At 49.4% G+C, this 22,762-nt stretch overlaps 2 protein-coding genes across 2 annotated transcripts; both read right to left on the bottom strand.

The window, feature by feature from the left end:
• Positions 1 to 2,046: 2,046 nt before the first annotated feature.
• Positions 2,047 to 9,063, bottom strand: LOC115914982 (V-set and immunoglobulin domain-containing protein 4-like). Its single transcript, XM_030967891.1, has 6 exons — positions 8,978 to 9,063; positions 7,282 to 7,638; positions 6,370 to 6,651; positions 5,369 to 5,476; positions 3,536 to 3,658; positions 2,047 to 2,147 (listed from the first exon to the last, which is right to left on the bottom strand). The coding sequence occupies exons 1-6, from the start codon at positions 9,030 to 9,032 to the stop codon at positions 2,047 to 2,049; spliced, it is 1,026 nt and encodes a 341-aa protein (XP_030823751.1). The 5' UTR covers positions 9,033 to 9,063.
• Positions 9,064 to 14,937: 5,874 nt separating this feature from the next.
• Positions 14,938 to 22,489, bottom strand: LOC115914951 (V-set and immunoglobulin domain-containing protein 4-like). Its single transcript, XM_030967846.1, has 9 exons — positions 22,403 to 22,489; positions 21,399 to 21,755; positions 20,203 to 20,484; positions 19,241 to 19,309; positions 18,521 to 18,598; positions 18,157 to 18,225; positions 17,375 to 17,488; positions 16,203 to 16,224; positions 14,938 to 15,121 (listed from the first exon to the last, which is right to left on the bottom strand). The coding sequence occupies exons 1-9, from the start codon at positions 22,455 to 22,457 to the stop codon at positions 14,938 to 14,940; spliced, it is 1,230 nt and encodes a 409-aa protein (XP_030823706.1). The 5' UTR covers positions 22,458 to 22,489.
• Positions 22,490 to 22,762: the final 273 nt, after the last annotated feature.

The raw sequence follows: 22,762 nt of genomic DNA, 5'->3' as shown, positions 1-22,762 counted from the left end.
GGGCTGGTCCATCTGGGTCCATCTGCTCCCCCTTTCTTAACTCCTGTTGCCTTCTTCCTCTGTATCTTCTCCCAGGCTTCATGTCTTCTGAGGAAGGTATCCACACCTTGTCAGAGCAGATCAGTGCTGGGAGGAATCACAAGATGGAAAAAACCATGGTGTTACATAGTCAATGAGTGAACCTGGAGCTCAGAGCTTTTAACAGCAGGAAAACTTGCACAAAATACCAAGCTAATTGAAAATGAATGAGGATTATATGGGGGGGGGGGAGGGGGAAGGAGAGTGCCATGTCATGTGTTTTGGGCCTAAATTTGCTGAGGTAAGGATGGGGAAGCTGAGAAATTTTCAGTTCCCTTCTCACCCAGTATTGACCTTGCACCGTATGCCACTGCCCTGCATGAGCGTGGCTGCAGCTCTCCATTCCTCTCAACTCCTTTGTTCTGCACCACCCCTGGAACTGCTGATGTCAGCAGCTTCTGCAGCATGGGTTCTTCAGGGCTGGCTGCCATGAGTCCCACGGGGACAAACTGGATCCTGTCTGCCTCCCTGGAGTGCAGTCTGACAGCCAGCACAGCCCTCCCTGCATGGCTGTCACCATGCTTGTGAAGCCCTCACAATATAGGCAGGAGACCTTTTTTATTCTGATCTTTCCCAGCTCACATCCTGTAGTTCAGAGCTGTAAAGGTAAAAGTGTGGCTCTACATAGCACTCAGGCCACAAGCAGCAAAGTGACCCTGCTGTTAGGCTGCTGACCCAAAAAGAGATGATTCATGGCAGCAGAGATGAACCTTGTGGGTGAAGTCAGGGCCAAGCAGGAGGGTGTGTGTAACTTGAGCTCAGCTGCTTCCCCATGCTTTCCTTGCTGCACCCACTGATATAAAAAAAGCCAGTAATTCTTACAAATTTGGTTTGCTAAAGCCAGGAGGCATTCCTTCTCCCTGCCAAGTCCCTGGAGGACAAAGGGATGCTGGCTGGAGGTACAGACAGAGAGGACAGAGCTGACAGCAGCACTGCAGTCCAGGCAAGATGGAAACAGTTAACAGTGACAAGGCAAACCAGGCTGCTGAGTGACAGTGTACTGTAGGGAATGCACTGCAGCTGAAGGCAGGAATTGCATCCATGTTGCACTACAGGTCAGCATTAGTAATCACACAGATTGACTTACATCCCCCAGAGTAAATTGGTGTCAGCCTGTTGTATTCAGAGAGGTCCCTTAATCATTATCCAAATGCCTCGAATTTCTCTCTATTTTATCATGCCTCTACCCCCCATACTGTAAAGACTAAATGCCAGCATTTCCTTCAATATCAGCTCTTGTTTTCCAGGAGAAAACTAGTGGGTGACAGTTCAGAGACTCATTCCCTCTCTCTGAGCACTGAGCTCCAGTCTGACAGCAAAAATGGCATTCCTGGGACATCAACCTCCCCTCTGTGGTCCCATTACCATGCTGTAACAAAAAAAAAAAGAAAAAAAAAAAAGAAAGACTCAAGCACAGGCAGGATGTACAACCAGTATTTGCTGAACTGCAAAAGCCATAGGATCTCCATTTCCAGCACAATCCTGGTTCCTTGCTGCCTTAACAGGGATGTCTTAACAGGAACACACATTGGAGAGTGTACCTTGCTAGTGTTACTGACTGGCAGCATTGCACCAACTACTCCTGGATTTACAGGCTAAAGAATTTCATGTTCTCACTCCTTCAGATCCTTTCTTCCTGCCCTGGGTCCTTCAGGCTGCTCAGAAACAACTTGCTCTATAGAAGTGGGTAAGCAAACAGTTGGCTGGGGGTTTCTGCTCCTGCAGGCAGGGCCTGGTCTGCCAAAGACCAAAAGGTTATGCAGCTCCTCTGGGTTAAAGCAAGCAGTGAGAGCAGAACAGAGGAACAACAGGAGGAAGAGTTTTCTTCTGCTGGGTTCATTCTTCAGTACCTGCAGCCCTGCATGGCTGCTTATGTGGAAAAGCTGGCACTTTACAAAATTCCTTCTGTTTCATATTGAGATTCCATTGCAGTCACAAGATTCTCATACTCAGGGCTTTTCCTGTCTTTCATGGTGGTCTTTTCAGGGCTAGAGTACGTTTCCTTCTGTAGGCAGTTAGCAGGGACTTCCACCTCAGGGTGCAGCAGGCCGACATCTGCAGTTCTGCGGCTGGGACAGAGAGACAGAGTGAGAGGGATGATTAGAGCAGATGGCACTTCATTTACACCTTAGAGACAAGATCTACCACATAATCTGTGGAACAGCAAAATTCATACTATTCTAGTGAGGGTCTGGAGGGCTCTGAAAGACACTAGAAAGTGATGTTAAAAGAATTACACAAAAAGAAGCACTGGTTGATACTGGTACTATAAACTCTCGTAGCATTATCATGTTATACTCTAAAGTTACCAGCAGACAGTCCAGCCTTTGGAAAGTAAATATCAAGAATAATTGGGAAAAACTGATACAGATGGCTGTGGTGTGTCTCTGAGTAGGAAAGCCGTATGAAGGTGTTGAAGATTGAAATGAGGATAGGGCAGAAGATGTGTTTGTATAATCATATGCTAATAGGAAGTCTGCAAAGTAATACTTGGCCAAGCACTAAGACATGTTTCTTATAGAGAAAGGCAAGTGCAGAGCGAACTTAAAGGAAGAGCTGAAAATTTCTGTCTTTTGCTTTCCTAAATAATGGCAAGAACTTCCCACAGAGAACAGGTTTCCCATGGCATGTGACAGGCACAGAAAAGCATCCAGAGTATTCTTCAGTTTTTCCACCATATTAAAGAACAGTCTGGCTATCTCCTGTGACCACGTGTTAAGTCCTCATGTTGCTAACTAAACTGCCAAGGTGCTCAGATCCTCCCCCTGTAAGGCAAATAAATCTTTGCTTTTCCCTGAGCAAACATGCTTTTTAGGAGCAAATACCAGTAGTGCCCTCAGTCTTAATGCCCCAAGTAGAAAATTGCACTCACAAAGCAACTTCATAGAGAGGTTCTGAAAAAAAAAAAAAAAAAAGAATCTAAGATATGCATCGACTTGTTTTATGTGTCATAGAACAAAACGTTTTTGGGAATAACCCTCCCACAGGCTTCTCTCTGGAAGGGATCAACCAGGGATGGGAATGATGGCGATGGGAGTGATGGGGATGGGAGTGATGCAATGGGAGTGATGGGGATGGGAGTGATGGGGATAGGAGCGATGGAGATGGGAGTGATGGAGATGGGAGTGATGGGAATGGGAGTGATGGAGATGGGAGTGATGGAGATGGGAGCGATGGGGATGGAAGCGATGGGGATGGGCGTGATGGAGATGGGAGCGATGGGGATGGGAGCGATGGGGATGGGAGTGATGGGGATGGGAGTGATGGGGATGGGAGTGATGGGGATGGGAGCGATGGGGATGGGAGTGATGGGGATGGGAGTGATGGGGATGGGAGTGATGGGGATGGGACTGTCCCTCCCGCCCGTCACCTCGGACCCGGCCCTCCACCTCCCACCTGTCCCCTCCTCCCGGGGCTGTCCCCACCGCCCGCCCCGGCTGGGTTTGTCGCTGCTCACCGTCCTTCCTCCGCCGCCGCCGCCAGCAGCCCAGCGCCGCCGCCAGCAGCGCGCCCAGCGCGGCGCCGCCCAGCGCGGCCGGCAGCCCGTACAGCAGTGGGGACGGGGCGAGCCGCGGGGAACCTGCGGGGTGGGAGGAATAGTGGATTTGTCTTTACAAACAAGCTGTGGGTCTGCTGGCAGATAAAACTAGGGCTGGGAGATAAAAGAAACAATGGGAAGGATTCCATTGATTGATGAATGGAAAAAGATATTTGCTTTTACAAATAAACTTTAGGTTTGCTGATAAATGAAATTGGACATTGAAAGATGAAAGAAACAATGGGGAAGAAAACCCCATAAATTCCATAAGAATTAAAAATTAAAAGGGAAGGTTATACATTAGAGGGAAATCTTTAGTATCAGGTGTTCTGGGAAGCCTGAACCCCTAACAAGTACCTCAGCCAATGGGGAAAGAGAGAAGGGAAATGTGGCTGGGAAACTGGGATAAAAAGGAGGCTGGGTCCTCCAAAACTTTGAGAGATGCCAGGGGAATGCTCCATGGCCTCTCCCTTTATTTGAATAAACTAAAAGGCCTCCTCTGTCTCCTTTTTGGACATAAACCTCTGGTGTTTGTGGATTAACTTTCCTAAGGCGGGGGGACAGCGCTGTCACCGCGGCCGGGGGACACGGGAGCCGGGAGCCGCCAGTCCCCCCCTGCTTTGGACGGCCTTTAAATCCTAACCGAGAATGGGCCGAGGCAGTCACAGAATGCCGGGATGGTTCCGTTTGGAAGGGATCTTAAGGGGATCTCGTTCCATGCCCTGCCGTGGGCAGGGACACCTTCCACCAACCAGATAGCTCCAAGCGCCTTCTAACCTGGCCTTGGACACTTCCAGGGATGGGGCATCCCTGTGTGAAAACAAACAGCCAACTGCAGGCTGCAAACACCGCCACCAAGGGGCGTGTGGGTGGGAGTCAGGAGTGCAGCTCCTGCCTGGATAATGCCTGGGATTTGGCATGCCAGGGTTTGTTCCCTGCAGCCTGTATCTGCCACAAGCACAGCAGCCAGATGTGGAGCTGGTCTGGGATGATGTTTGCCACCCTGGCCTTGCCAGTGCAAATCTGGTGTTTTCCACCATGAGACTCCACTCACCTGTGTCTGTGAAAGGCCTCACTGGAGCAGTATCCATCCTGGAGACCCGTGTGGTTGGGACTGGATCTGTCAGTGGAGAATGGTGGATGCATTGCAGCCCCATGGGGCATCAGGAAAATGGGGTCTGCTCTGCCAGCCTAGACTCACCTCTTATCCTGTGTGTGCCTTGCCAGCAGGCCTGGGGCAGCATTTGGCACTCATGTCCCCCTCCCTGACCTTTGTCCCCCAGGTTCCTGCCAGCCCTGACTGATGTGATGCATTGTGCCTGGCTACAGCATGGCCTGGGAATGCTTTGGCTTTGCCCTGCTGGCACTTCCCCAGATTTTCATAGGACACCTTCACTCTCCCTCCTATGGTGACTCCCTGGCTGGCCTGGGGGGCTTTGCCATCAGCTGCACCATAAACTTCCTGAGGAGTGGAGACCTGTGCCAGGTCTCTTGCCCCAGGTGACCTCCTTCTGAAGCTCTGCAGCCTCAACAGTTCTGGTCCCAGAGGGACACAGAAAACATTTCCTGTCCCCTCCCATCATCAGGCACATTCTCAAGTAGGGGTACCATCCTCTGGTGGTGCCTCTCTGGGTAACAATCAAGACACAATTCATACTCAGCATAGGTGTCTGATCTGGCTGTGGAAGAGCAAACTCCCTGCCTTGGTCTTCTCCTGCCACAGAGGTGAATAACCCTGGCCTGGGCACTCACCTGTCACTGTGTGCTCCATGTCACTACTGTCTTCCTGACCCGTGGTTAAGTGGTGTCCCCCCGTGGTTCCCACATTGCTCTGCAAGGCTGCTGCTGTTGTGGGCACAGCTGCAAGGTGAGGGGGAGGAGAGGCTCACACGGGGGTTTGACCACCATGGTGATGCTGCTGTGGTACAGAATTCCCCACGGGTGGGAGCAGGAGGAAGCAGCCCCCTCCCAGCTGACAGGAGGGGGATGCTGTGCCAGCAGCGTGGGGCAGCAGCTGCAGCACTGAGCCCTGTTCCTGTGCTGCTCCCTCCAGCGTGGGACTGCTGGGAAAAGCACGCAGGGCTTCAGGCAGAGCTCCGTGCCTGGGAGCTCAGCAGGCTCTGCCTCTCTCCCAGGCCACTGGGAGGTGCCTGTGCTTGGCTCTGCCATCAGGGGCTTCACAGCTGTGCTGATCCAGTGACCAGCCAAGGAGAGCTGCAGGTTTTCCACCAGGCACCCATCGGAATCGTTTAGACTGAAAAAGCTCTCTGAGGCCATTGAGCCCAACGTGTCCTGCAGAGCCTGGAGGTGGCAGAGCCTGGAATGAAGTGCAGTGTGTCTCCCTGAGACACGCAGCTGGTGGTGGGGAGCAAAGGCCAGCTTGGTTTGTTCTGCCACTGAATTACCACTCACTCGTTCCTGCTTCTCCAAATAAAGCCCCAACTCCTTGTCTAAACTTGCTGAATTGAAGTGGGCAGCATTACAGAGGCAGGGAGAACTTCAAAAAACCCACAAAGGAATAAATAAATAAATAAATAATGTTTGAAGTAGAAATCCTCTTTTGCATCAGAAAAGAGCAGTTCCTCAAAGAGGAGGAAATTGAACAGAGGAAATGCAGAAGGACACAGGCTGGAGGCAGCGGGCAGGGCTGTGTCAGAGTGCTGAAGGCGTTTGGCATTTCCTCCTTCCCGGGCAGGGCAGGAGGATGCGGTTCCTTTGCCCTTGGCAGAGGATTTGCGCTGCCCGGCACTCACCTGTGACCGTGAGGCGCACGGCATCGCTGCGCTGCACGGCGCCGGCGCCAGCCCTGTTGTGCGCCTCGCAGAAGTACGTGCCGCTGTCCGAGGGCCGCAGGCTGGGCCAGGCCAGCTCGGCCCCGCTGCTCAGGAGCTCGGCCGTGCCCGCCGGGCCGCGGCGGAACCAGCGGTAGCTGATGGGAGGGGAGCCGCCGGCCTCGCAGCTCAGGCTGGTGCTGGCTCCGGCCGGCAGCGTCAGCCCCGGCTCCGCTGCTCTGATGATGGGCTTGGTGGCTGCCACTGCAACGCAAAGCACAGGGGCCCGGGTCACGGAGCCCTGGCTGGGCTGGGGACGGTCCCCCTGCCGCAGCAGTTCTCGCTCCTGCTGGCGGTGCCTTCCCAGGAGGAAGCAGCTCAGCTCTCGCATCACCACCCTGCCCAGGATGAGCCCAGGTAACCTGCTTGTTAATCCCGGTTACACCAGCTCTGCCACCATTGCCACCGCCCTTTCAGAAAGTCTTGCTCTCTAGGGTGGGTGCCCCCCTTGCAGAAAGAGATTTTTCTAGCACCCATTGAGGATGCTCAGGAAGGGGAGAGGGCAGAATTGGCTCACACAACACCCACCTGCTACAAGAACCACAGAGATATTGGCTGCCTGCACAGAACCAGACCTGGATATTATCTTAAACATCATGGGTTCAACTGGGCCCATCAACAGATCCAGCTTGGGCTGTACATTAACTGGCTCCCTTCCCCAGTTCATTCCTACACCTCCATGTGTTGAGAAGGTTAACCAACACAGCAAGGGAGGCAATTGCTTCAACCCCCAACCTAGTGTGGTATGAAAGACTATTCACACCAACACTGGCCCCCCACCTTCTTTTGGTTTAACCTGACTGCACAAGAGCAGGACTTTACTGCTGCATTTACCTTTGACAACTTTAACTATAGTGGTCACCTCTCTTGTTATCAAACTGTTGTCTCTGGACCTCCAGATGATTTGACAAGTGTAGTGTCCACTGTCAGGCATTTCAAGGTTCTGAATGAGGAGTGAGGCATCCCCTGGGCTGTGCTTTGGGACGCTGACTCGGCCTCGGAATTGGGAGAGCAGGATGTGGTCACCAGAGTCGTCCCTGCGGAAGATGGTGGAGGTGCTGGAGCCCTGCTCCACACTCCAGCTGAGCGTTTGCTGGGTGAAGTCTTCTGTGGGCACATAGGTACACGGTAGAGTGGTGGATGCCATCCATGTGCCCGTGACCTGGTGGACACTAGACAGATCCAGGAAGGCTGCAAGGAACAGCAGTGAAAGGGAAGAAATGAGAATGCAGCAGAGGAGGGAAACGTCCTCCAGAGAGATGGGACTCACTGGGCAGTAGGTGCCGGCACGTGGCCAGGTCTCAGATGTGCTGTACACCACAGCACCAAGCCAGCCCACGTCATCAGACATGGGGAAGTGAACATCTGCCTTGACCTCATGGCTATTTTTATTGTGTTTCTCTCTGGGCACTTGCCAATTCTTAATTCTTTCTTGGTACAGACAGTCTCCTTGCGGGCAGGAACATTTAGGGGTATTCCCTGCAGTACTGAACCTGGAATAGGAATGGTGGACCAAAACCTATCCTTTTGCTTTAGCCTTGGAAAACTTCAGACCTGACCCAGATCAGCACCCTGCCAAGTGTTCAGGTAGGCACAGGAGAAGAGTGGGCAGATTTTCTCTACACATTCTCCCAATTTCTCCAGCTGCCTGTCCATGGATCCCACATCTCCTCTGAGATGTGCCTCTTGTAAGTAACAAATCACCTGAATTTCAGCTGACTTGGCTCATCTCTTCCGATACCCCTTATTCTTCTTCCCTTTCCCCTCCCCAGAAAGACATTGGTTATATTCAGCAGCTTTAGCTCAAAGGAAGTTGGTTGAGAGGCAGATCCCAGTAATTTGCAAAGCTGGGATTTTTATGAAGAAATGGGGAATATATTTCAACCCAATTTTCTAAATGTCAGGAGCAATCCTATGTTTTTGTATACAATGTGTAAGAGCACTATTCTCCTATTTCCCAAAACTATCCTCTGCTGCTGCCAGTGTCATAGATGCCCTGAGAAAGGATATATTCAGTCAGGGGAATAGGAACTGAAGTCAAGGTCCCAGTCCCAGCTTTCCTGATGCAACCAGAGAGTCGCTAGGTAGGAGAGACCAAGGGGAATCAAATGTGCCAGCACCTCATCTCTCAGCTCTTCTTCTTCCCAGGGCCATGCTAACAGAACAATGAGGATGAGTTATTAAATTTGGAATGCATATTCCAGCTTCACCAAGACTGTTTTGAGAGCTGGACACCTCAGTGGGTCCCTGCCAAGGGTCCCAAAAAGCTGTATTCTGCTCTTGCCTTGGGGCAGGGAAGCTGACTCGCCCAATACTGCCCCATTTGCTGCGCTCTTGAAAGCACCTCATTGTATCTGATGCCACAGGTGACTCTCATGAATTCTCAGGCTCTGTGGTTAATACAATAAGCTAAAGACTTCCTAATTGACTTGTCAATTAAAAGATTTAAAAAAATGCTATAATTCAAAAGATTTTTGCTATCCTCTTACTACTCTGATTTTTTTTCTTACACATGGAAGCATTTACTCACCGTTGCAGCTGATGAAAGTCATCACAAACACCACTATCCATCCAACTTTTCCCATTCTCCCAGAAGTGCAGGTCTGTCCTCCTTTCCCCAAGAGACTCCCACCCTCCTGGGACCAGACTGCAAGTGAAGAACACTTCCCTTTATTCTGTTCTTTTTCATCTAGGATCCTCTTTCTGAAACATCACGAGTCCATTTCACTGCCGAGTTAGGTGAAGGGTGAGGGAAGGAGGAAGGCTCTATGGATCTTTCCAGTCCCATTCCCTGTCCCCATCCTCTTCTCTTGATGCACCCAGGACCCAGCTGCCTTTCTGAGCTGCAAGTGCCCATTGCCAGGTCATGTTGAGCATCACAGACTCTCTCAGCTCACATTTCTGCTGCAATAGTGCAGTTCATGGGCAAAAGTCCTGTTCTGAAAGCACACACTGTGTTTGACAAGGAGGTGATTTCTGCCTGGCAGCCAAGGGACATTCTGAGTGTGCTCTGTAGGGTATCTTTAAAAGTACTTCCAAGAATTGTCTAGGTGTGATACACAGGATTGATCTGTGCTTACTAATTATTATCAGAAGGTGAAGGACTTACAGAAAGATAAGAAACATGTATAAAAGCAAATCTAGTGACCTAGTGAATTCTGTTATAGGTGTTTAATAGGTGTTTAGAGCAGCTTTTTGGGATTTATTCAATACCATGCCTTAGCACATGGTTCTAACAGCTGCACCAGGAAAACAGTATCTTTGAGTAGGAGGCAGATGTCTGAGAGACAGGGAGCTGTTTTCTACTGGAGCTGGGAGAGAAAGGTAAATGGGATGGTTTTGCCACAGCCTCAACCCTTCACAACAAATGCCTGTCTGCCGGGGCTGAAACATTCACCTTGCAGCTGAACCCACCTCTGGAAGTGCTGCTCCATGCCAGTGACAGCTTATTCCCTCTCTGCTAGGGTAATGAGAGCTGGAGATTATCTTCATTTTCCCAGAGTCAGTAGGGTAATGAGAGCTGGGTGAGTCTCATTTCAGTGCCAGGTAGAGGCATGTCCACCCGTGGGGCCCTTGCTGACTGTGATTCCAAGTTCCACCCTGCTGATCACTGTAAAACTTCTCTGGAGCAAAAAGCTAAATGTTGTGCTGCAAGACCTGGTGTAACAAATTCATCCAGGGCTCTGAGAGCCACCACCAGCTGCCATCCTGCTGAGAATGGTGATGGGGGCAGCCACACCCATTCTTGTCTATGTAAGACATTGAAACTTGATTTTTGCTGACTTTTCTTCTTGACATCTTTGCTGCAGCTGCCAGTGGGGTACCGGTGCATATGGCCTGGATCCATCTTTCCACGCTGCCCCTGAGAGATTTTAGCAATGTTTGAGTCCTGCCTAAAAGCAAGCAAACAAACGAAAAACCACTTGTTAAAGTTGCTAGCTGTGTCACTCAAAGAGGGAAATGTGTCAACTTTCATAGAGATGATTAAAACTCAAATCTTTCCATATCCTGATCCATAACTGGCAGTAGAGCCTTGTCCCAGACAAACAGTCTCCTCCACAAAACAGTTTAATAAGAGAAGCTGGGTTTTGGGGAACACACCCTGAAAGAAGTTGAAAACCCAAGCTAAAACTGCTGATAGGATTATTTTTTGAACCGGACATGCAAGACTTCCTGAGGCTCTAATTATGCAGGATTAAAAGAAAAAAAAAGACTATTTAACTAAAGCAGAGATGAATAACTGTAGTTCCCCAAATGTGATGTACATCTTTCTCTCCTTGGACACAGACACAGCTCCCTGAGTCACACAGTCAGCCCATTTCTTCCTTACTGAAAGGACTCCTCAGAATTTTGTAACTGAACACGAGAAGAAAAAACCTTCAATGTCTCAGACATGCTGGCTAGATTCCTGGTTTATTAAGATGCAGTATTTTATTCCAGTGTCTCTGCTTTGGGCTGAACTTGCTGCTGTCTCCCACGCAGTGCTGCAGGTGAGGCACTGCAGCCTGTCCCCCCAGGTACTCACCTTCCTCCCACACACAGGACAGGACACTGTCTCGAGTGTCATTTCTTCAAGTAGCACAGCTCAGGCACTCTTTGTTCTGCCATTTCTGCCACTCATCTTGGGCTATCTGCAGGTGACACAGTAAAGTCCCCATGTCCCCCCATGGTCACTCAGACCCTGTTCATAGGGACCAGCTCTGCTGAGCCTACATCTTACATTCATCTTCTGACAAAGTTGGCCAGTGGCCAGAGAAGTTTACTATCATTTTTCTGGTGATAAATAAGATCCTTAGTGTTCAAGGAGATGAAATTCAGTACCTAACTATGAGCCAATCACCAAAAAGCAGATAAATGAAGAAGAAAGGTCTTAAGTGCTCTTTTTCAACCATGTGCACTCAAAAAAGAAGCAATTTTTGCTTGAGACTTTCTTGTTTGGTCCAGCCATAGCTAACACAGATCTGACTCAACAGAGTGTATTCTATTAAGTACTTTTTGGATGTCCTCAGAAGCTGGTTGTGTGATCTCCCCCAGCCATTCACACCACATTTCTATCACCTCAGATAGTCATACAGTCAGTCATCAAAACATAACCTTGTTCCACTTCAAGAAACAGAAATTGGTGTAAATTAGCATTTCCCCTTAGAGCTTGTGTGACAGAGGAAACATGATGTACAAGTGCTCTCTCTGAAAAATTCACTTCCCTTCCCAGGAATTCCCAGGTCAATGACATTAGTTCTGGGTTGCTTTTAGCTTGGCCAAATCCTTGTAAACAGCTCCTGATTCCAAGAAAGTGCCCCATATGTTCGATGTCTTCTGAGTTCTCGTTTCTTTCCTGGTGCTGCAGGTGGGCTGCACCCCCCCAGCCATCACAGATGTCCCTTACCTGCAGTCACCACACACCACTGCTGGTGCTCTCTGCAGTCTCACTCAGCACCATCTGATGCTGCCTTTTTTCAGGCTGCCCAGCTCCTCCTCCCAGTGCTCTGCAGAGGCTGGCTGAGCTCTGTGTTTGGTAAACAAATCTGCTGGTCTGGGATGTGTCACAGACACATTGTATGAAAAATCCTTTCGTTAGGATCTTTTCTCCTGAGAAGCTGAGGGGCCTCAGAAACAAAATGTAAACAATAATTTTCTGCTGCTGTGGAATGCAACAGGTGGATCTTTGATTGGTCTCATGTGGTTGTTTCTAATTAATGGCCAATCACAGTCCAGCTGTCTTGGACTCTCTGGTCAGTCACAAGATTTTATTACCATTCCATTCTTTTCCTTTCCTTGCAAGCCTTCTGATGAAATCCTTTCTTCTATTCTTTCAGTGTAGTTCTAATATATAGTTTTCTTTTAATGTATATATATATTAAATTATATACATATATAAATAATTATTATATATATAAATTATATATATAATATATATATAATAAATTATATATATAAATACATATATATCATAAATTATAAATCACCCTTCTGAAACATGGAGTCAGGATTCTCGTCTCTTCCCTCATCCTGGGACCCCTGTGAACACCACCACAGGGATGAGCTACTGTGACTTCAGCTCATCCTCTGCCACTGCCCAGGGTGCACAGCAGCTGCTCTTCTGGCCAGGTACACCCCAGACCAAGCCAGGACCTGAACCTTGTCCAGCTGTCCCACAGCGCATGCAGACACAAACCACATGGAGACCAGAATCCACAGAATTATTTTCAGTTTAATGAGCTTGCCTTACAACAGCTGTATTTAATATCATCAGCTCCTGGTGCTGGCTGTCCGGCCAGGATAACACTGCTGTTTAACCACATTGGGAGGGCTGCATTGCCTGTGGCTTTGCAGTGCAGCTGGAATTGAGTGATTTTGGGGCAAGCTGTGGGATTCCTTGCAGCCTTTACCCATGGGGTTCCAGCAGTGAGAGCTCAGACCCCAGTGTGACTGAGCACCCTGTCCCTCAGTGGGACACCCTTCATCTCTGCCTTCCCTCAGTGCTCCCTGCTCCTCTGGCTGGAGCTCTGGCCACATCAGACCCCTCAGATGAAGAGCTCTGCAGGTCATTCCAGGTGGCCACATTCCCCCTTCAGTGGCCACAGCAGTCAGGCTGAGCTCAGATGGATGGGCTGTGCTCCAGCACCTGCCACATTTCCTTCCAACCCCCTCTGACCTCACACATGCAGAACACACTCGCACCTCTTTTCTCCACATCTGCAATAAGCTGCATGTACATGTTGGCAGTTTTTTTCCATGGCAGCACCAGTAGCTGCTGTGTATTCCCTTTTCATTCAGAAATCAATATTTCAGCCCTTGATTTTTAAGTACATTGTTAACAAAGAGAAATAAAACTTGTAGCACAGGAGAAAGTATAAGGTCACTGATAAGTGCCTGGTAGTTTGTGCATTCTGATGAACTTCTAAATCATTAATTCCTCCAATTTCCCATTAGACCTCTGGCTCTCCGCTCTGGGTGAGCAGCACTGTGTTCCACATTTATTTCTGTGTTGCATACAAAGAAGTGCTTTTCCTTGCCCTTTGGGAAGTGCTACCAGATAATTATCACAAATTTCTGCATCCTTTTCAGAGAAGCTGTAAACCAGCTGTAGCCTCTTCACCTTCTCAGCCCTGACCGCCATGGGCACTCTTTGCTCATTTGTTTCTGCTTCTCTTTTTTCTAAGAGAGTGTTTGCACAGATGTGGTTTTGTACCAATAATTATCCTTTACAACATTTCTCAGTAACTTTTCTTGCTGTGCTAAACCCAAGATGAGGCCAACATGCACATGTAAGGTAGCAACATTCCACGGGCTTTACAGTACCACAGTCCTGTTTTTGACTGGAATACCTTTCGCTTAGCACCTCACACTCCCTTTGAATTCTGGTGAGTTTTGAACTGATGCTCAGAGGCCTGCAGATGCAGAGTTGTCCTGAGTGAGAAGCACAGCTGGGGGCCAATAATCCTGTGCCTGTGTTACCAACATTTTGCTCATCCCTTGGGTCACTCCCTCTGCTTTACACCTGCCTGCATGGCCTTTAATGGGACACAGAATTGCCCTGTTTATTATAAAAAGGTTCCTCCATAACTCTGCATAACAGATTTACTCAGGGCAGTAGAAGCTATGAATAATTTAGCCTTCAGGCCTTTTAAGCTGGGAGGAAAGTACTTCTTGAGTATCTAGTGAGGGGCTGTGAGTGGCTTGCAGGCATTCCAGAATGAGCCAGTTGTGCAGAAATGCACACAGCAAAATATGTGAGGCATGTGTAAGCAATCCTACCCCAAACTTATAGAAAAGTACATAATTCCTTTCAAATATCCATTGTGCATTTAAAGAGAGAACAGAGAACATGATCTCAGAAAGCAAGTGCCTGGCTGCAGTGCCAGAAGCAGCCAGAGCTGTGGCCATGTGCCTGGACCTTGCTGCAGTGCTGTGCAGGGGATCAAGGGCAGCACAAGGACAGCAAGGACATTCCTGCTTCCTGCACTGCTTCTCCTGGTGTGGCAGGTTCCTGAGTTTCTCTTAGCTTTAATTCTGCCTTCCAGTATTTCTATAAGATCTCTGTTATATTAAATCTGTGCAGCATCAGGTGGGCAGGAAAAGAGCCATCAATTCCCAAGCCAGTCACATCCAGCCCTGCTCACCCACAGGGATGGGGATGCTGAGCAACCCTCAGTGCTGGCTCTCCTCTCATCACAAAGGCTGGAAACACTGGTCCTTTCAGCCAGATACAGCAGTAAGCTCAGCACAGTGCTCCTAGCCTGGGACCTGCCTGCTGCAGCATTCAAAGGGCTTTAGTGGATAGAGGTGTGAAAGGGAATCAAGGAAAACAAGAGATTCTATACAGCAGTCTGTAACTGAAGTTCCTGCATTTTCACTGCAGGGACTGTGAAGGGAGAGCAACCACTGCTTGTCCAACCTATTTGTCAGGGGCAGAAGGGAAAATAAATATGTATTTTGTCTGGGTGAAGGTGCTCCTCGGGACTGGTATCTGCAGAGCGTTGCTGGTTCTCAGGAAGTGTCCCCTACTTCATACTCAGATTCCTGGGGGCTGGCAACACAGCCAGACACATCCTTATTTACTTCTTCAGAGACTTTGTTTTCCCCAAGCTCCATCACATAGTGGTTTTCAGTGGCAGAGATGGGTTCCTCATAGTAACCTGTGCTGGAAGAAGCTGCTGCTCTCGAGTTGTGGCTGAAATTAAAAAAAAAAAAAACAAAAAGAATAGCAACCAGAGTAAACAAAGCATCTCCAACCATCAGGATTTTAGCAGTATTATGGTCTGACTCAAACCTGTGTAAACAGGCCACTGGACTGTGGCAATATTCCGAAGGAGAGAATTTTGTCCTTTGCTTTCTGGTGGCAGAAAAACCTTGGGTATTGTAGCAGCATTGCTTCCAACCCTGAGAAAGTTTCCAGGGAGAGGCAGCAAAGGGTGTGCAAGCAATGAAAGGATTACCACCATTCCTTGCACAATCACATAATTGCTGAAGAGAAATAAATATTTATAAAAATATTGGAGAAAGTGTAAATTGAGAACTGAAAACAGCCCAGATCCGCTGTCTGGCTTATGGTATTTAATATTTTTAAAATTAAGATAGAGCCTCTGAGGAGAAACGTAATCACAGCACTTGTTCCATTGCTCAGGGTTCAAATGTTACTTAAACTGCTGCCTTACACACTGCTGGGGAAGCCTAGCACTGGGATGCTGGCACAGCCCACTGGAATACTCAGGTCAGCAGCACTTTATACCTAGAGAAGTGGTTCTCCTTGTATGTTTTGACCAGATTATGAGGCTTTTCAGTAAAACTTCCACAGGTTACAAGTAGATCAGGATGTGAAACCTGAGTTTAGAAATAGCTATAACTTCCTTCCTAGCTATGGTTAGAAGAAGCAAATTCAGCCAGGAATGTTTTCAGGATAAATCAGAGTATAACCAGTGGTCTCTAGAAGGGGAGTTCCTTTCCTTTGCATTTGAAAAAACACAGAGAATTTAGCCTTGGCAATCATCTTCAGTATCCCTCCCTGGGCTTAGGAGTCAACAAGCAGCTCTTGCTCACTTCTACAATTCTGCCATGAAAAAGATCTTTCTTCCCACATTCTGTGTTGCTGTGGAAAGCCCACAAAGCATCCTACAATGTGCTGTTGAGCTAACTGTGAACCTCTTCACCCAGACTGCTTTAGGGGGTTTTTATTATGACAGCTAATACCATATTTCTGCTCTGATACATTCCCCCAGGACTCATCAATGTGCCAGAGAAAGGGTTATACTCACAATTTTACATCATAGACTTGAGCTGGAAAAGAAAAATCAGAATTTGTGTCAATAATTTGCATTTACATTCCTTAAAAAAGAATTTCTTTGTTTAACTTCTCGGTTTAAGAAAATGATCTCTCAAGACAGAACAAAAATAACAGCCTTGGGTATCATGTCAGGTGGGTGATGACTCAGTTTCCCAGAATTCAGTCCAAGAAAACAAAAACAACTCAGCTATCACACAATTGGATTATTTTGATCCAATGTCAACGATAAAGTTGAGGTTAGAAACTAGAAGTTCACAGTCCCCCCAGTTTCCCTATTCATTAGAAGTCAATAAAGAACAGTTTTGAAAGTGGCTATTCTGGATTCCTTAAAAAAAAAAAGGAAAGAAAAATAAGGAAAATGGTAAAAGAAATATCTGACAATTTTATTATTAATTGGAAACATGGAGTCATAGGAGATCATTAGCAAAACAAAGGAGAAAATGAAGTCCGTGGGATCTCAAACCCCAAATCACATCTGTGTGCTCCCTGTACAGCTGGTGAGGAGGGGGCTCCAAGGAACATTTGGTCAAGGGGATTTCTGGTGGCAGTGCAGGAGAGACAGAGCATTCAGCGAATGGATCCAGTGACCAAAGACCAGAGAGCAAACAAATTCATATGGAATAGGGAGAATTGACAGTGACCTCTTCCCTGTGGGTGCCAACTACAGGAACTGCTGAGCAGCACCTGCTGCCAAAGGCACCTCCTAGCAGCAGGACAGGATGAACCCCAGGCAGAGACCTTCAAGATTTAGAACCACGAGCCTGGCCAAGCAGGTGAGTCTGAGCCCTGGGATGTCTGTGAGGAGCAGGGGGAAACTGCTGCCATCCCAAGGCTCTGTGGCAGAGCGAGCCACACACCTTGGGAGGGGCTGCAGGGCAGGGACTGAGCCGCCCCAGAGCCAGAGCAGGGATGGAGGGTGCAGCTCAGGAGCACCAGGGCCACTGCTGCCCCAGCCCCACAGCTGGAGCCTGGAAGACCCTCCTGGCTGCAAGGACTTCTCTGCCTCTTCGGGTCTCCCACCATCTCTGTCATCTACTGCCTGCTGGTGGCTGCCAGCTCTGCTCCAGGCCCCAAAACCCATCAAAGGTAAAGCCATGCTGGGCATGTGTAACACATTCAGGTTTTCCAGAACATTCTACTCACCATCTTTGGGCTTTCTAATGCAAGTGATAAGAGACATGACAAGGAAAACCACAGCACCACACACCACAGCAATCAGGATGACCAGGTACAGGGACAGGCCAGTCCTCTGGAACTCTACAGCAATACAACAGAGGAATTTCAGACAGGGGAGCCCTCCTGGGTGACAGCAGCAGCAGGGACATGACATTCACCATGTCCCCAACAGCCAGCCCTGTCTGAGCACACGGGGCTGTGTCCCCACAGAGCCTTGGTGCTGTGGCTCTGAGTGGGTGTTGTGTGACCCAGCACTGTGTACACCTCACCAAGGGACCCCAGCCGTACAGACAGTGTCCATCCCATGCTGAGGTGACTAGGGATGTGAGCTGGGCAGGATAATTGTACTGCATATCATGAAATGAGGCTTGCCATTCAAGGATGCTGCTCAGTTCTGTTTGGAAAGTGTCTAAACCATTCACAATGCTGCAGAGCTGGAGGATGTGTAGGTCTGCTCGAGGTACACATTGAGGCTTTTCTGCTGTTTCGGCTTTGACAGCCCAAGATAAAAAATGGACCAACTGCTCAGGAACACAGCAACAACTCTGTGTGCTCCATATGTCAACTTTTTTTTTTTTGTTCTTCCATAAAAACATCCAGAGCCTTTTAAAGAGTCACAATAAATTATCTGGGTCCTTTGAGAACAGCTGTTAATGCAATTTGCAGCTAAAAAGGCAGAATACTAATTTTGACTACAGATCATCTAGTTTGGGTCCTTAATCTTCTTCTCAGCTTGGTTTTGCTCTTACCATGAATTGTTTCATTCTTCCCTGGATATCCCACACCACTCTCAGAAGTTGTTGCTGTTATGGGCAGATCTGCAAAACAAACACGAGCTAAAGTCTGACAGTGCATTTCCAGCCCTCATTTTAGCACCAGGAGATTTGGGATTCGAGCTGTAGGATCAGAAGAGAATGCCTCCAGCATTCTCTTTACAAGGCAAACTGCAGAAATGAGCATTATGTATACTCTACACTATAGAGAGAGTGCCTGTAGTACCACATGGGCGCTGGATGGATTCTATATATAGTATATATACAAATTTATGTATAACCAAACTGCACAGACACACAGCAAGTACCTGTGTGCATTTGCATGTCTGTACACACACACCTGCAGTAGTGGTAGGGCCCCATGGAGTCCAGGAGATTGCTGAGGTACCCGCAGACACCAGTTCTGTTTGTGGTTTTTCTGCAAGAACAATAAACACTTGTCAACGTCTTCCCTCAGCTTCCACAATCCCCACGTGGTTGCTGGGGCAACATAAATGCAAATGAAACATAATCCAAACCATAGAAAGTTTCCACAAGCAGATCTGCTCTAGTCCAGGGAAAAATTCCCACATGCCACAGAAATAAATGGGAAACCACAAGCCCTCCCCCAAACGTGCTGTCCCAGGTCAGGTACATGTTTTCAGTTGGGTCTCAGGAAGCTTTTGCAGCCCTTGTGTCGGCCACTGGAGACACCAGATCTGCCTCCCCTCAGCAGCTTCCATTCAGGATCAGATAACAAGTAAAAAAGCTCTTTAGAAAAGAACCAAACCCAGAAGATCCCCTCCCATATGATCTGCAACTTAGGAAAAGGCACTTTCAGCAGTCCTAAGACACATACAGTCTCTCCTACAAAGACGACATATTAGCCCTGCAAGGATTGGAAACTGAGGGAAGGAAGATCTACTTTCAGAAACACTTGAGTTAAAAACGGAGGCATATGGACTTCAGTTCAGTAGTGCCAAGCCTCTGTTCCCCAGCAATAAAACCACATCCAAGCACCGGTGGCACACTGCCCCAACACCCCAGCCCTGCCATCAGCTGTCACCGCGCTCACGCTGACCCGTGGTTAAGTGGTGTCCCCCCGTGGTTCCCACATTGCTCTGCAAGGCTGCTGCTGTTGTGGGCACAGCTGCAAGGTGAGGCGGAGGAGAGGCTCACACGGGGGTTTGACCACCATGGTGATGCTGCTGTGGTACAGAATTCCCCACGGGTGGGAGCAGGAGGAAGCAGCCCCCTCCCAGCTGACAGGAGGGGGATGCTGTGCCAGCAGCGTGGGGCAGCAGCTGCAGCACTGAGCCCTGTTCCTGTGCTGCTCCCTCCAGCGTGGGACTGCTGGGAAAAGCACGCAGGGCTTCAGGCAGAGCTCCGTGCCTGGGAGCTCAGCAGGCTCTGCCTCTCTCCCAGGCCACTGGGAGGTGCCTGTGCTTGGCTCTGCCATCAGGGGCTTCACAGCTGTGCTGATCCAGTGACCAGCCAAGGAGAGCTGCAGGTTTTCCACCAGGCACCCATCATGGAATCGTTTAGACTGGAAAAGCTCTCTGAGGCCATTGAGTCCAACGTGTCCTGCAGAGCCTGGAGGTGGCAGAGCCTGGAATGAAGTGCAGTGTGTCTCCCTGAGACACGCAGCTGGTGGTGGGGAGCAAAGGCCAGCTTGGTTTGTTCTGCCACTGAATTACCACTCACTCGTTCCTGCTTCTCCAAATAAAGCCCCAACTCCTTGTCTAAACTTGCTGAATTGCAGTGGGCAGCATTACAGAGGCAGGGAGAACTTCAAAAAACCCACAGAGGAATAAATAAATAAATGAATGTTTGAAGTAGAAATCCTCTTTTGCATCAGAAAAGAGCAGTTCCTCAAAGAGGAGGAAATTGAACAGAGGAAATGCAGAAGGACACAGGCTGGAGGCAGCGGGCAGGGCTGTGTCAGAGTGCTGAAGGCGTTTGGCATTTCCTCCTTCCCGGGCAGGGCAGGAGGATGCGGTTCCTTTGGCCCTTGGCAGAGGATTTGCGCTGCCCGGCACTCACCTGTGACCGTGAGGCGCACGGCATCGCTGCGCTGCACGGCGCCGGCGCCAGCCCTGTTGTGCGCCTCGCAGAAGTACGTGCCGCTGTCCGAGGGCCGCAGGCTGGGCCAGGCCAGCTCGGCCCCGCTGCTCAGGAGCTCGGCCGTGCCCGCCGGGCCGCGGCGGAACCAGCGGTAGCTGATGGGAGGGGAGCCGCCGGCCTCGCAGCTCAGGCTGGTGCTGGCTCCGGCCGGCAGCGTCAGCCCCGGCTCCGCTGCTCTGATGATGGGCTTGGTGGCTGCCACTGCAACGCAAAGCACAGGGGCCCGGGTCACGGAGCCCTGGCTGGGCTGGGGACGGTCCCCCTGCCGCAGCAGTTCTCGCTTCCCAGGAGGAAGGATTTAGCTCGGCTTTAGCATCGCCTCCCTGCACAGGATGAGCTCGGCTGTGCCGCACTGTAGCCATGATATTTTCTGAAAAATCCTTTCCTTAGGAATTTTTCTCCTGAGAAGCTGAGAGGCCTCAGGAACAAAGTGTAAACAATGGTTATTTGCTGCTGTGGAATGCAACGGGTGGATCTGTGATTGGTCTCGTGTGGTTGCTTCTAATTAATGGCCAGTCACAGTCCAGCTGTCCGGACTGTCTCGGTCAGTCACAAGCCTTTGTTATCATTCTTTTTCTATTCTTAGCTAGCCTTCTGATAATATCCTTTCCTCTATTCTTTTAGTATAGTTTTAATATAATATATATCATAAAATAATAAATCAGACTTTCTGAAACATGGAGTCAACATTCTCGTCTCTTCCCCCATCCCAAGACCCCTGCAAACACCACCACACCACACGGGTGTCTGCAGCCTCTGTGCCTCCATAAACCCCCACAGTGGCAGAGGGAGGGCAAGCACATGCTGGTGAAATTTAGTCAAAGAACAGCAATGCAGTATCCCCGGGACTTCCCCCCTGCTGCATGGCCTCGGGAAACATCGAGCCATTGGCTGAACTGGTCCTTGAGGAGCCACAGGTCCTCCCCGAGCTGCAGCGTGCTGTGTCCTGGGCAGAATTCCTCTCTGACCTGTTTGCTGTTTCTTGCTTGAGGCTGGCACTGATCAGCCAAATGCTTCTGCATGCAAACACACAGTCACTGCCTACCTGCTCTAATTCCCAAAAGCCTTCCCAAGCCAAGCCTTTCCCTCCTGAACAGCCTCCTTCCTGGATTTACCTTTAACAACCTCCAAACTGGTGGTGATCTCCTTTGCTATCAGGCTGTTGTTGCCGTCTCTCCAGGTGACCTGGCAAGTGTAGGTTCCTTTGTCAGAGATCTCCAGGCTCAGGATGAGGAGAGACACATTTCCTGGGGCATCCTTTGGGATGCTGACTCTGTCCCTGTACTCAGACAGGAGAACCTGGTCCCCGGAGTCATCCCTCCGAATGATGGCACCTGAACCCTTGTCATGTGCCACAGTCCAGGTGAGGGTTTGCTGCACGAGGTCCTCCACAGGCACATAGGCACAAGGCAGAGTGACAGAGTCCTTCCAGACCCCTTTGATCTCACTGGGGCCATTCAGCTCCAGAAAAGCTGCAGGAAGAAAGGAAGATGAAAATGAAGCCACAGAGCAGCCAGGGTGAAGGCAGCTCCCAGGCGGTGAAGCCATGACAAGAGCATTGGCAAAGAGAACCCATGAGATGAGAAACACCAGCAGGCAGTGGGGAGTGTGAGGGTTGGGCTGCTCAGGGGTAGGTTAACCAAAAATCAGTGTGGCATGAGACAGATGGGAGGTGGCTGATGGCCAGGGCACTGACTCCTGCTGTGGGTGCAGCCTGGCTCTCCTGCCAGTGCCAGCACTGAGTGGAGCACAGGGTCAGAGTTATTGGATAACTCAGGCTTGAGGGAAGGAGTTGGTCTAAAGTCTAAGTTGCAGCTCTCTGGTCTCAGACAGTGTCTGCCCCCAACATCCCCCTTGGGGCTTCTGAGGAACAGCAAAGACTTCCCTCCTCCACTGCCTATTTGTTTTTCTGAAACACACCATTCTCTCACCTTAAGCCAAACACGAGAAACTTAAACCACTGGGTAAAGAAACCTAAAATTCTTTTTCCTGTAAAAAAGCAGGCCATTGCCTTTGTCCCAGTACATTTCTCCCACTCTGAGGACTGAATCTGAGCTCATCCCAAAACAGAGCTGCCCCTGCCAAGCACACCCAGGCCCTGTGCCCAGCCCAGACTCACCGCTGCAGTGGAGGAGGGAGCTCAGGAGCACGGCTGCTCGCAGCATCTTTCCCATCCTTCCTTCAGGGCTGCTCCCCCTGCAGCCAGGCTGATCTGCCTTTCCCAGGCTGGGGTAAATCAGGAACACTTCCCTGCCTGGGTTTACTCTGTCATCGAGCATCCGGGACAGCAGCTGCTGGTTTTTCCTTCCTCTTTATCAGAAAAGTGTCTCAGTGACCACCAGAGGCGTGGGCAGAGCGGAAACCCTGAGGAAGGGTGCGAAGAAGAAAGTTTAAAAATTACTTCTAGGTTATTTTGTATTTTCTGCTCAGCATGTTTTTCCCCCTTCTGTTTTTTAATTTTTTTCCTTTAGTTGTTTTG

This window comes from Camarhynchus parvulus, chromosome 4A (assembly GCF_901933205.1).
Source record: "Camarhynchus parvulus chromosome 4A, STF_HiC, whole genome shotgun sequence".
Taxonomy (NCBI): Eukaryota; Metazoa; Chordata; class Aves; order Passeriformes; family Thraupidae; genus Camarhynchus; species Camarhynchus parvulus.
This window is presented reverse-complemented; position numbering and strand designations above follow the sequence as displayed.

Excerpts from the sequence above, each read along its gene's own strand:
- LOC115914982 (XM_030967891.1), bottom strand. The coding sequence starts at position 9,032 with ATGGGAAAAGTTGGATGGATAGTGGTGTTTGTGATGACTTTCATCAGC. Across the intron at positions 6,652-7,281 it reads TATAGTTAAAGTTGTCAAAG|TGGCAGCCACCAAGCCCATC; the intron begins GTAAATGCAGCA and ends TTTGCGTTGCAG. Across the intron at positions 3,659-5,368 it reads CATGGAGCACACAGTGACAG|GTTCCCCGCGGCTCGCCCCG; the intron begins GTGAGTGCCCAG and ends CCCACCCCGCAG.
- LOC115914951 (XM_030967846.1), bottom strand. The coding sequence starts at position 22,457 with ATGGGAAAGATGCTGCGAGCAGCCGTGCTCCTGAGCTCCCTCCTCCAC. Across the intron at positions 19,310-20,202 it reads CGTGCGCCTCACGGTCACAG|CTGTGCCCACAACAGCAGCA; the intron begins GTGAGTGCCGGG and ends CTCACCTTGCAG. Across the intron at positions 18,599-19,240 it reads GGGACACCACTTAACCACGG|AAAAACCACAAACAGAACTG; the intron begins GTCAGCGTGAGC and ends TTGTTCTTGCAG.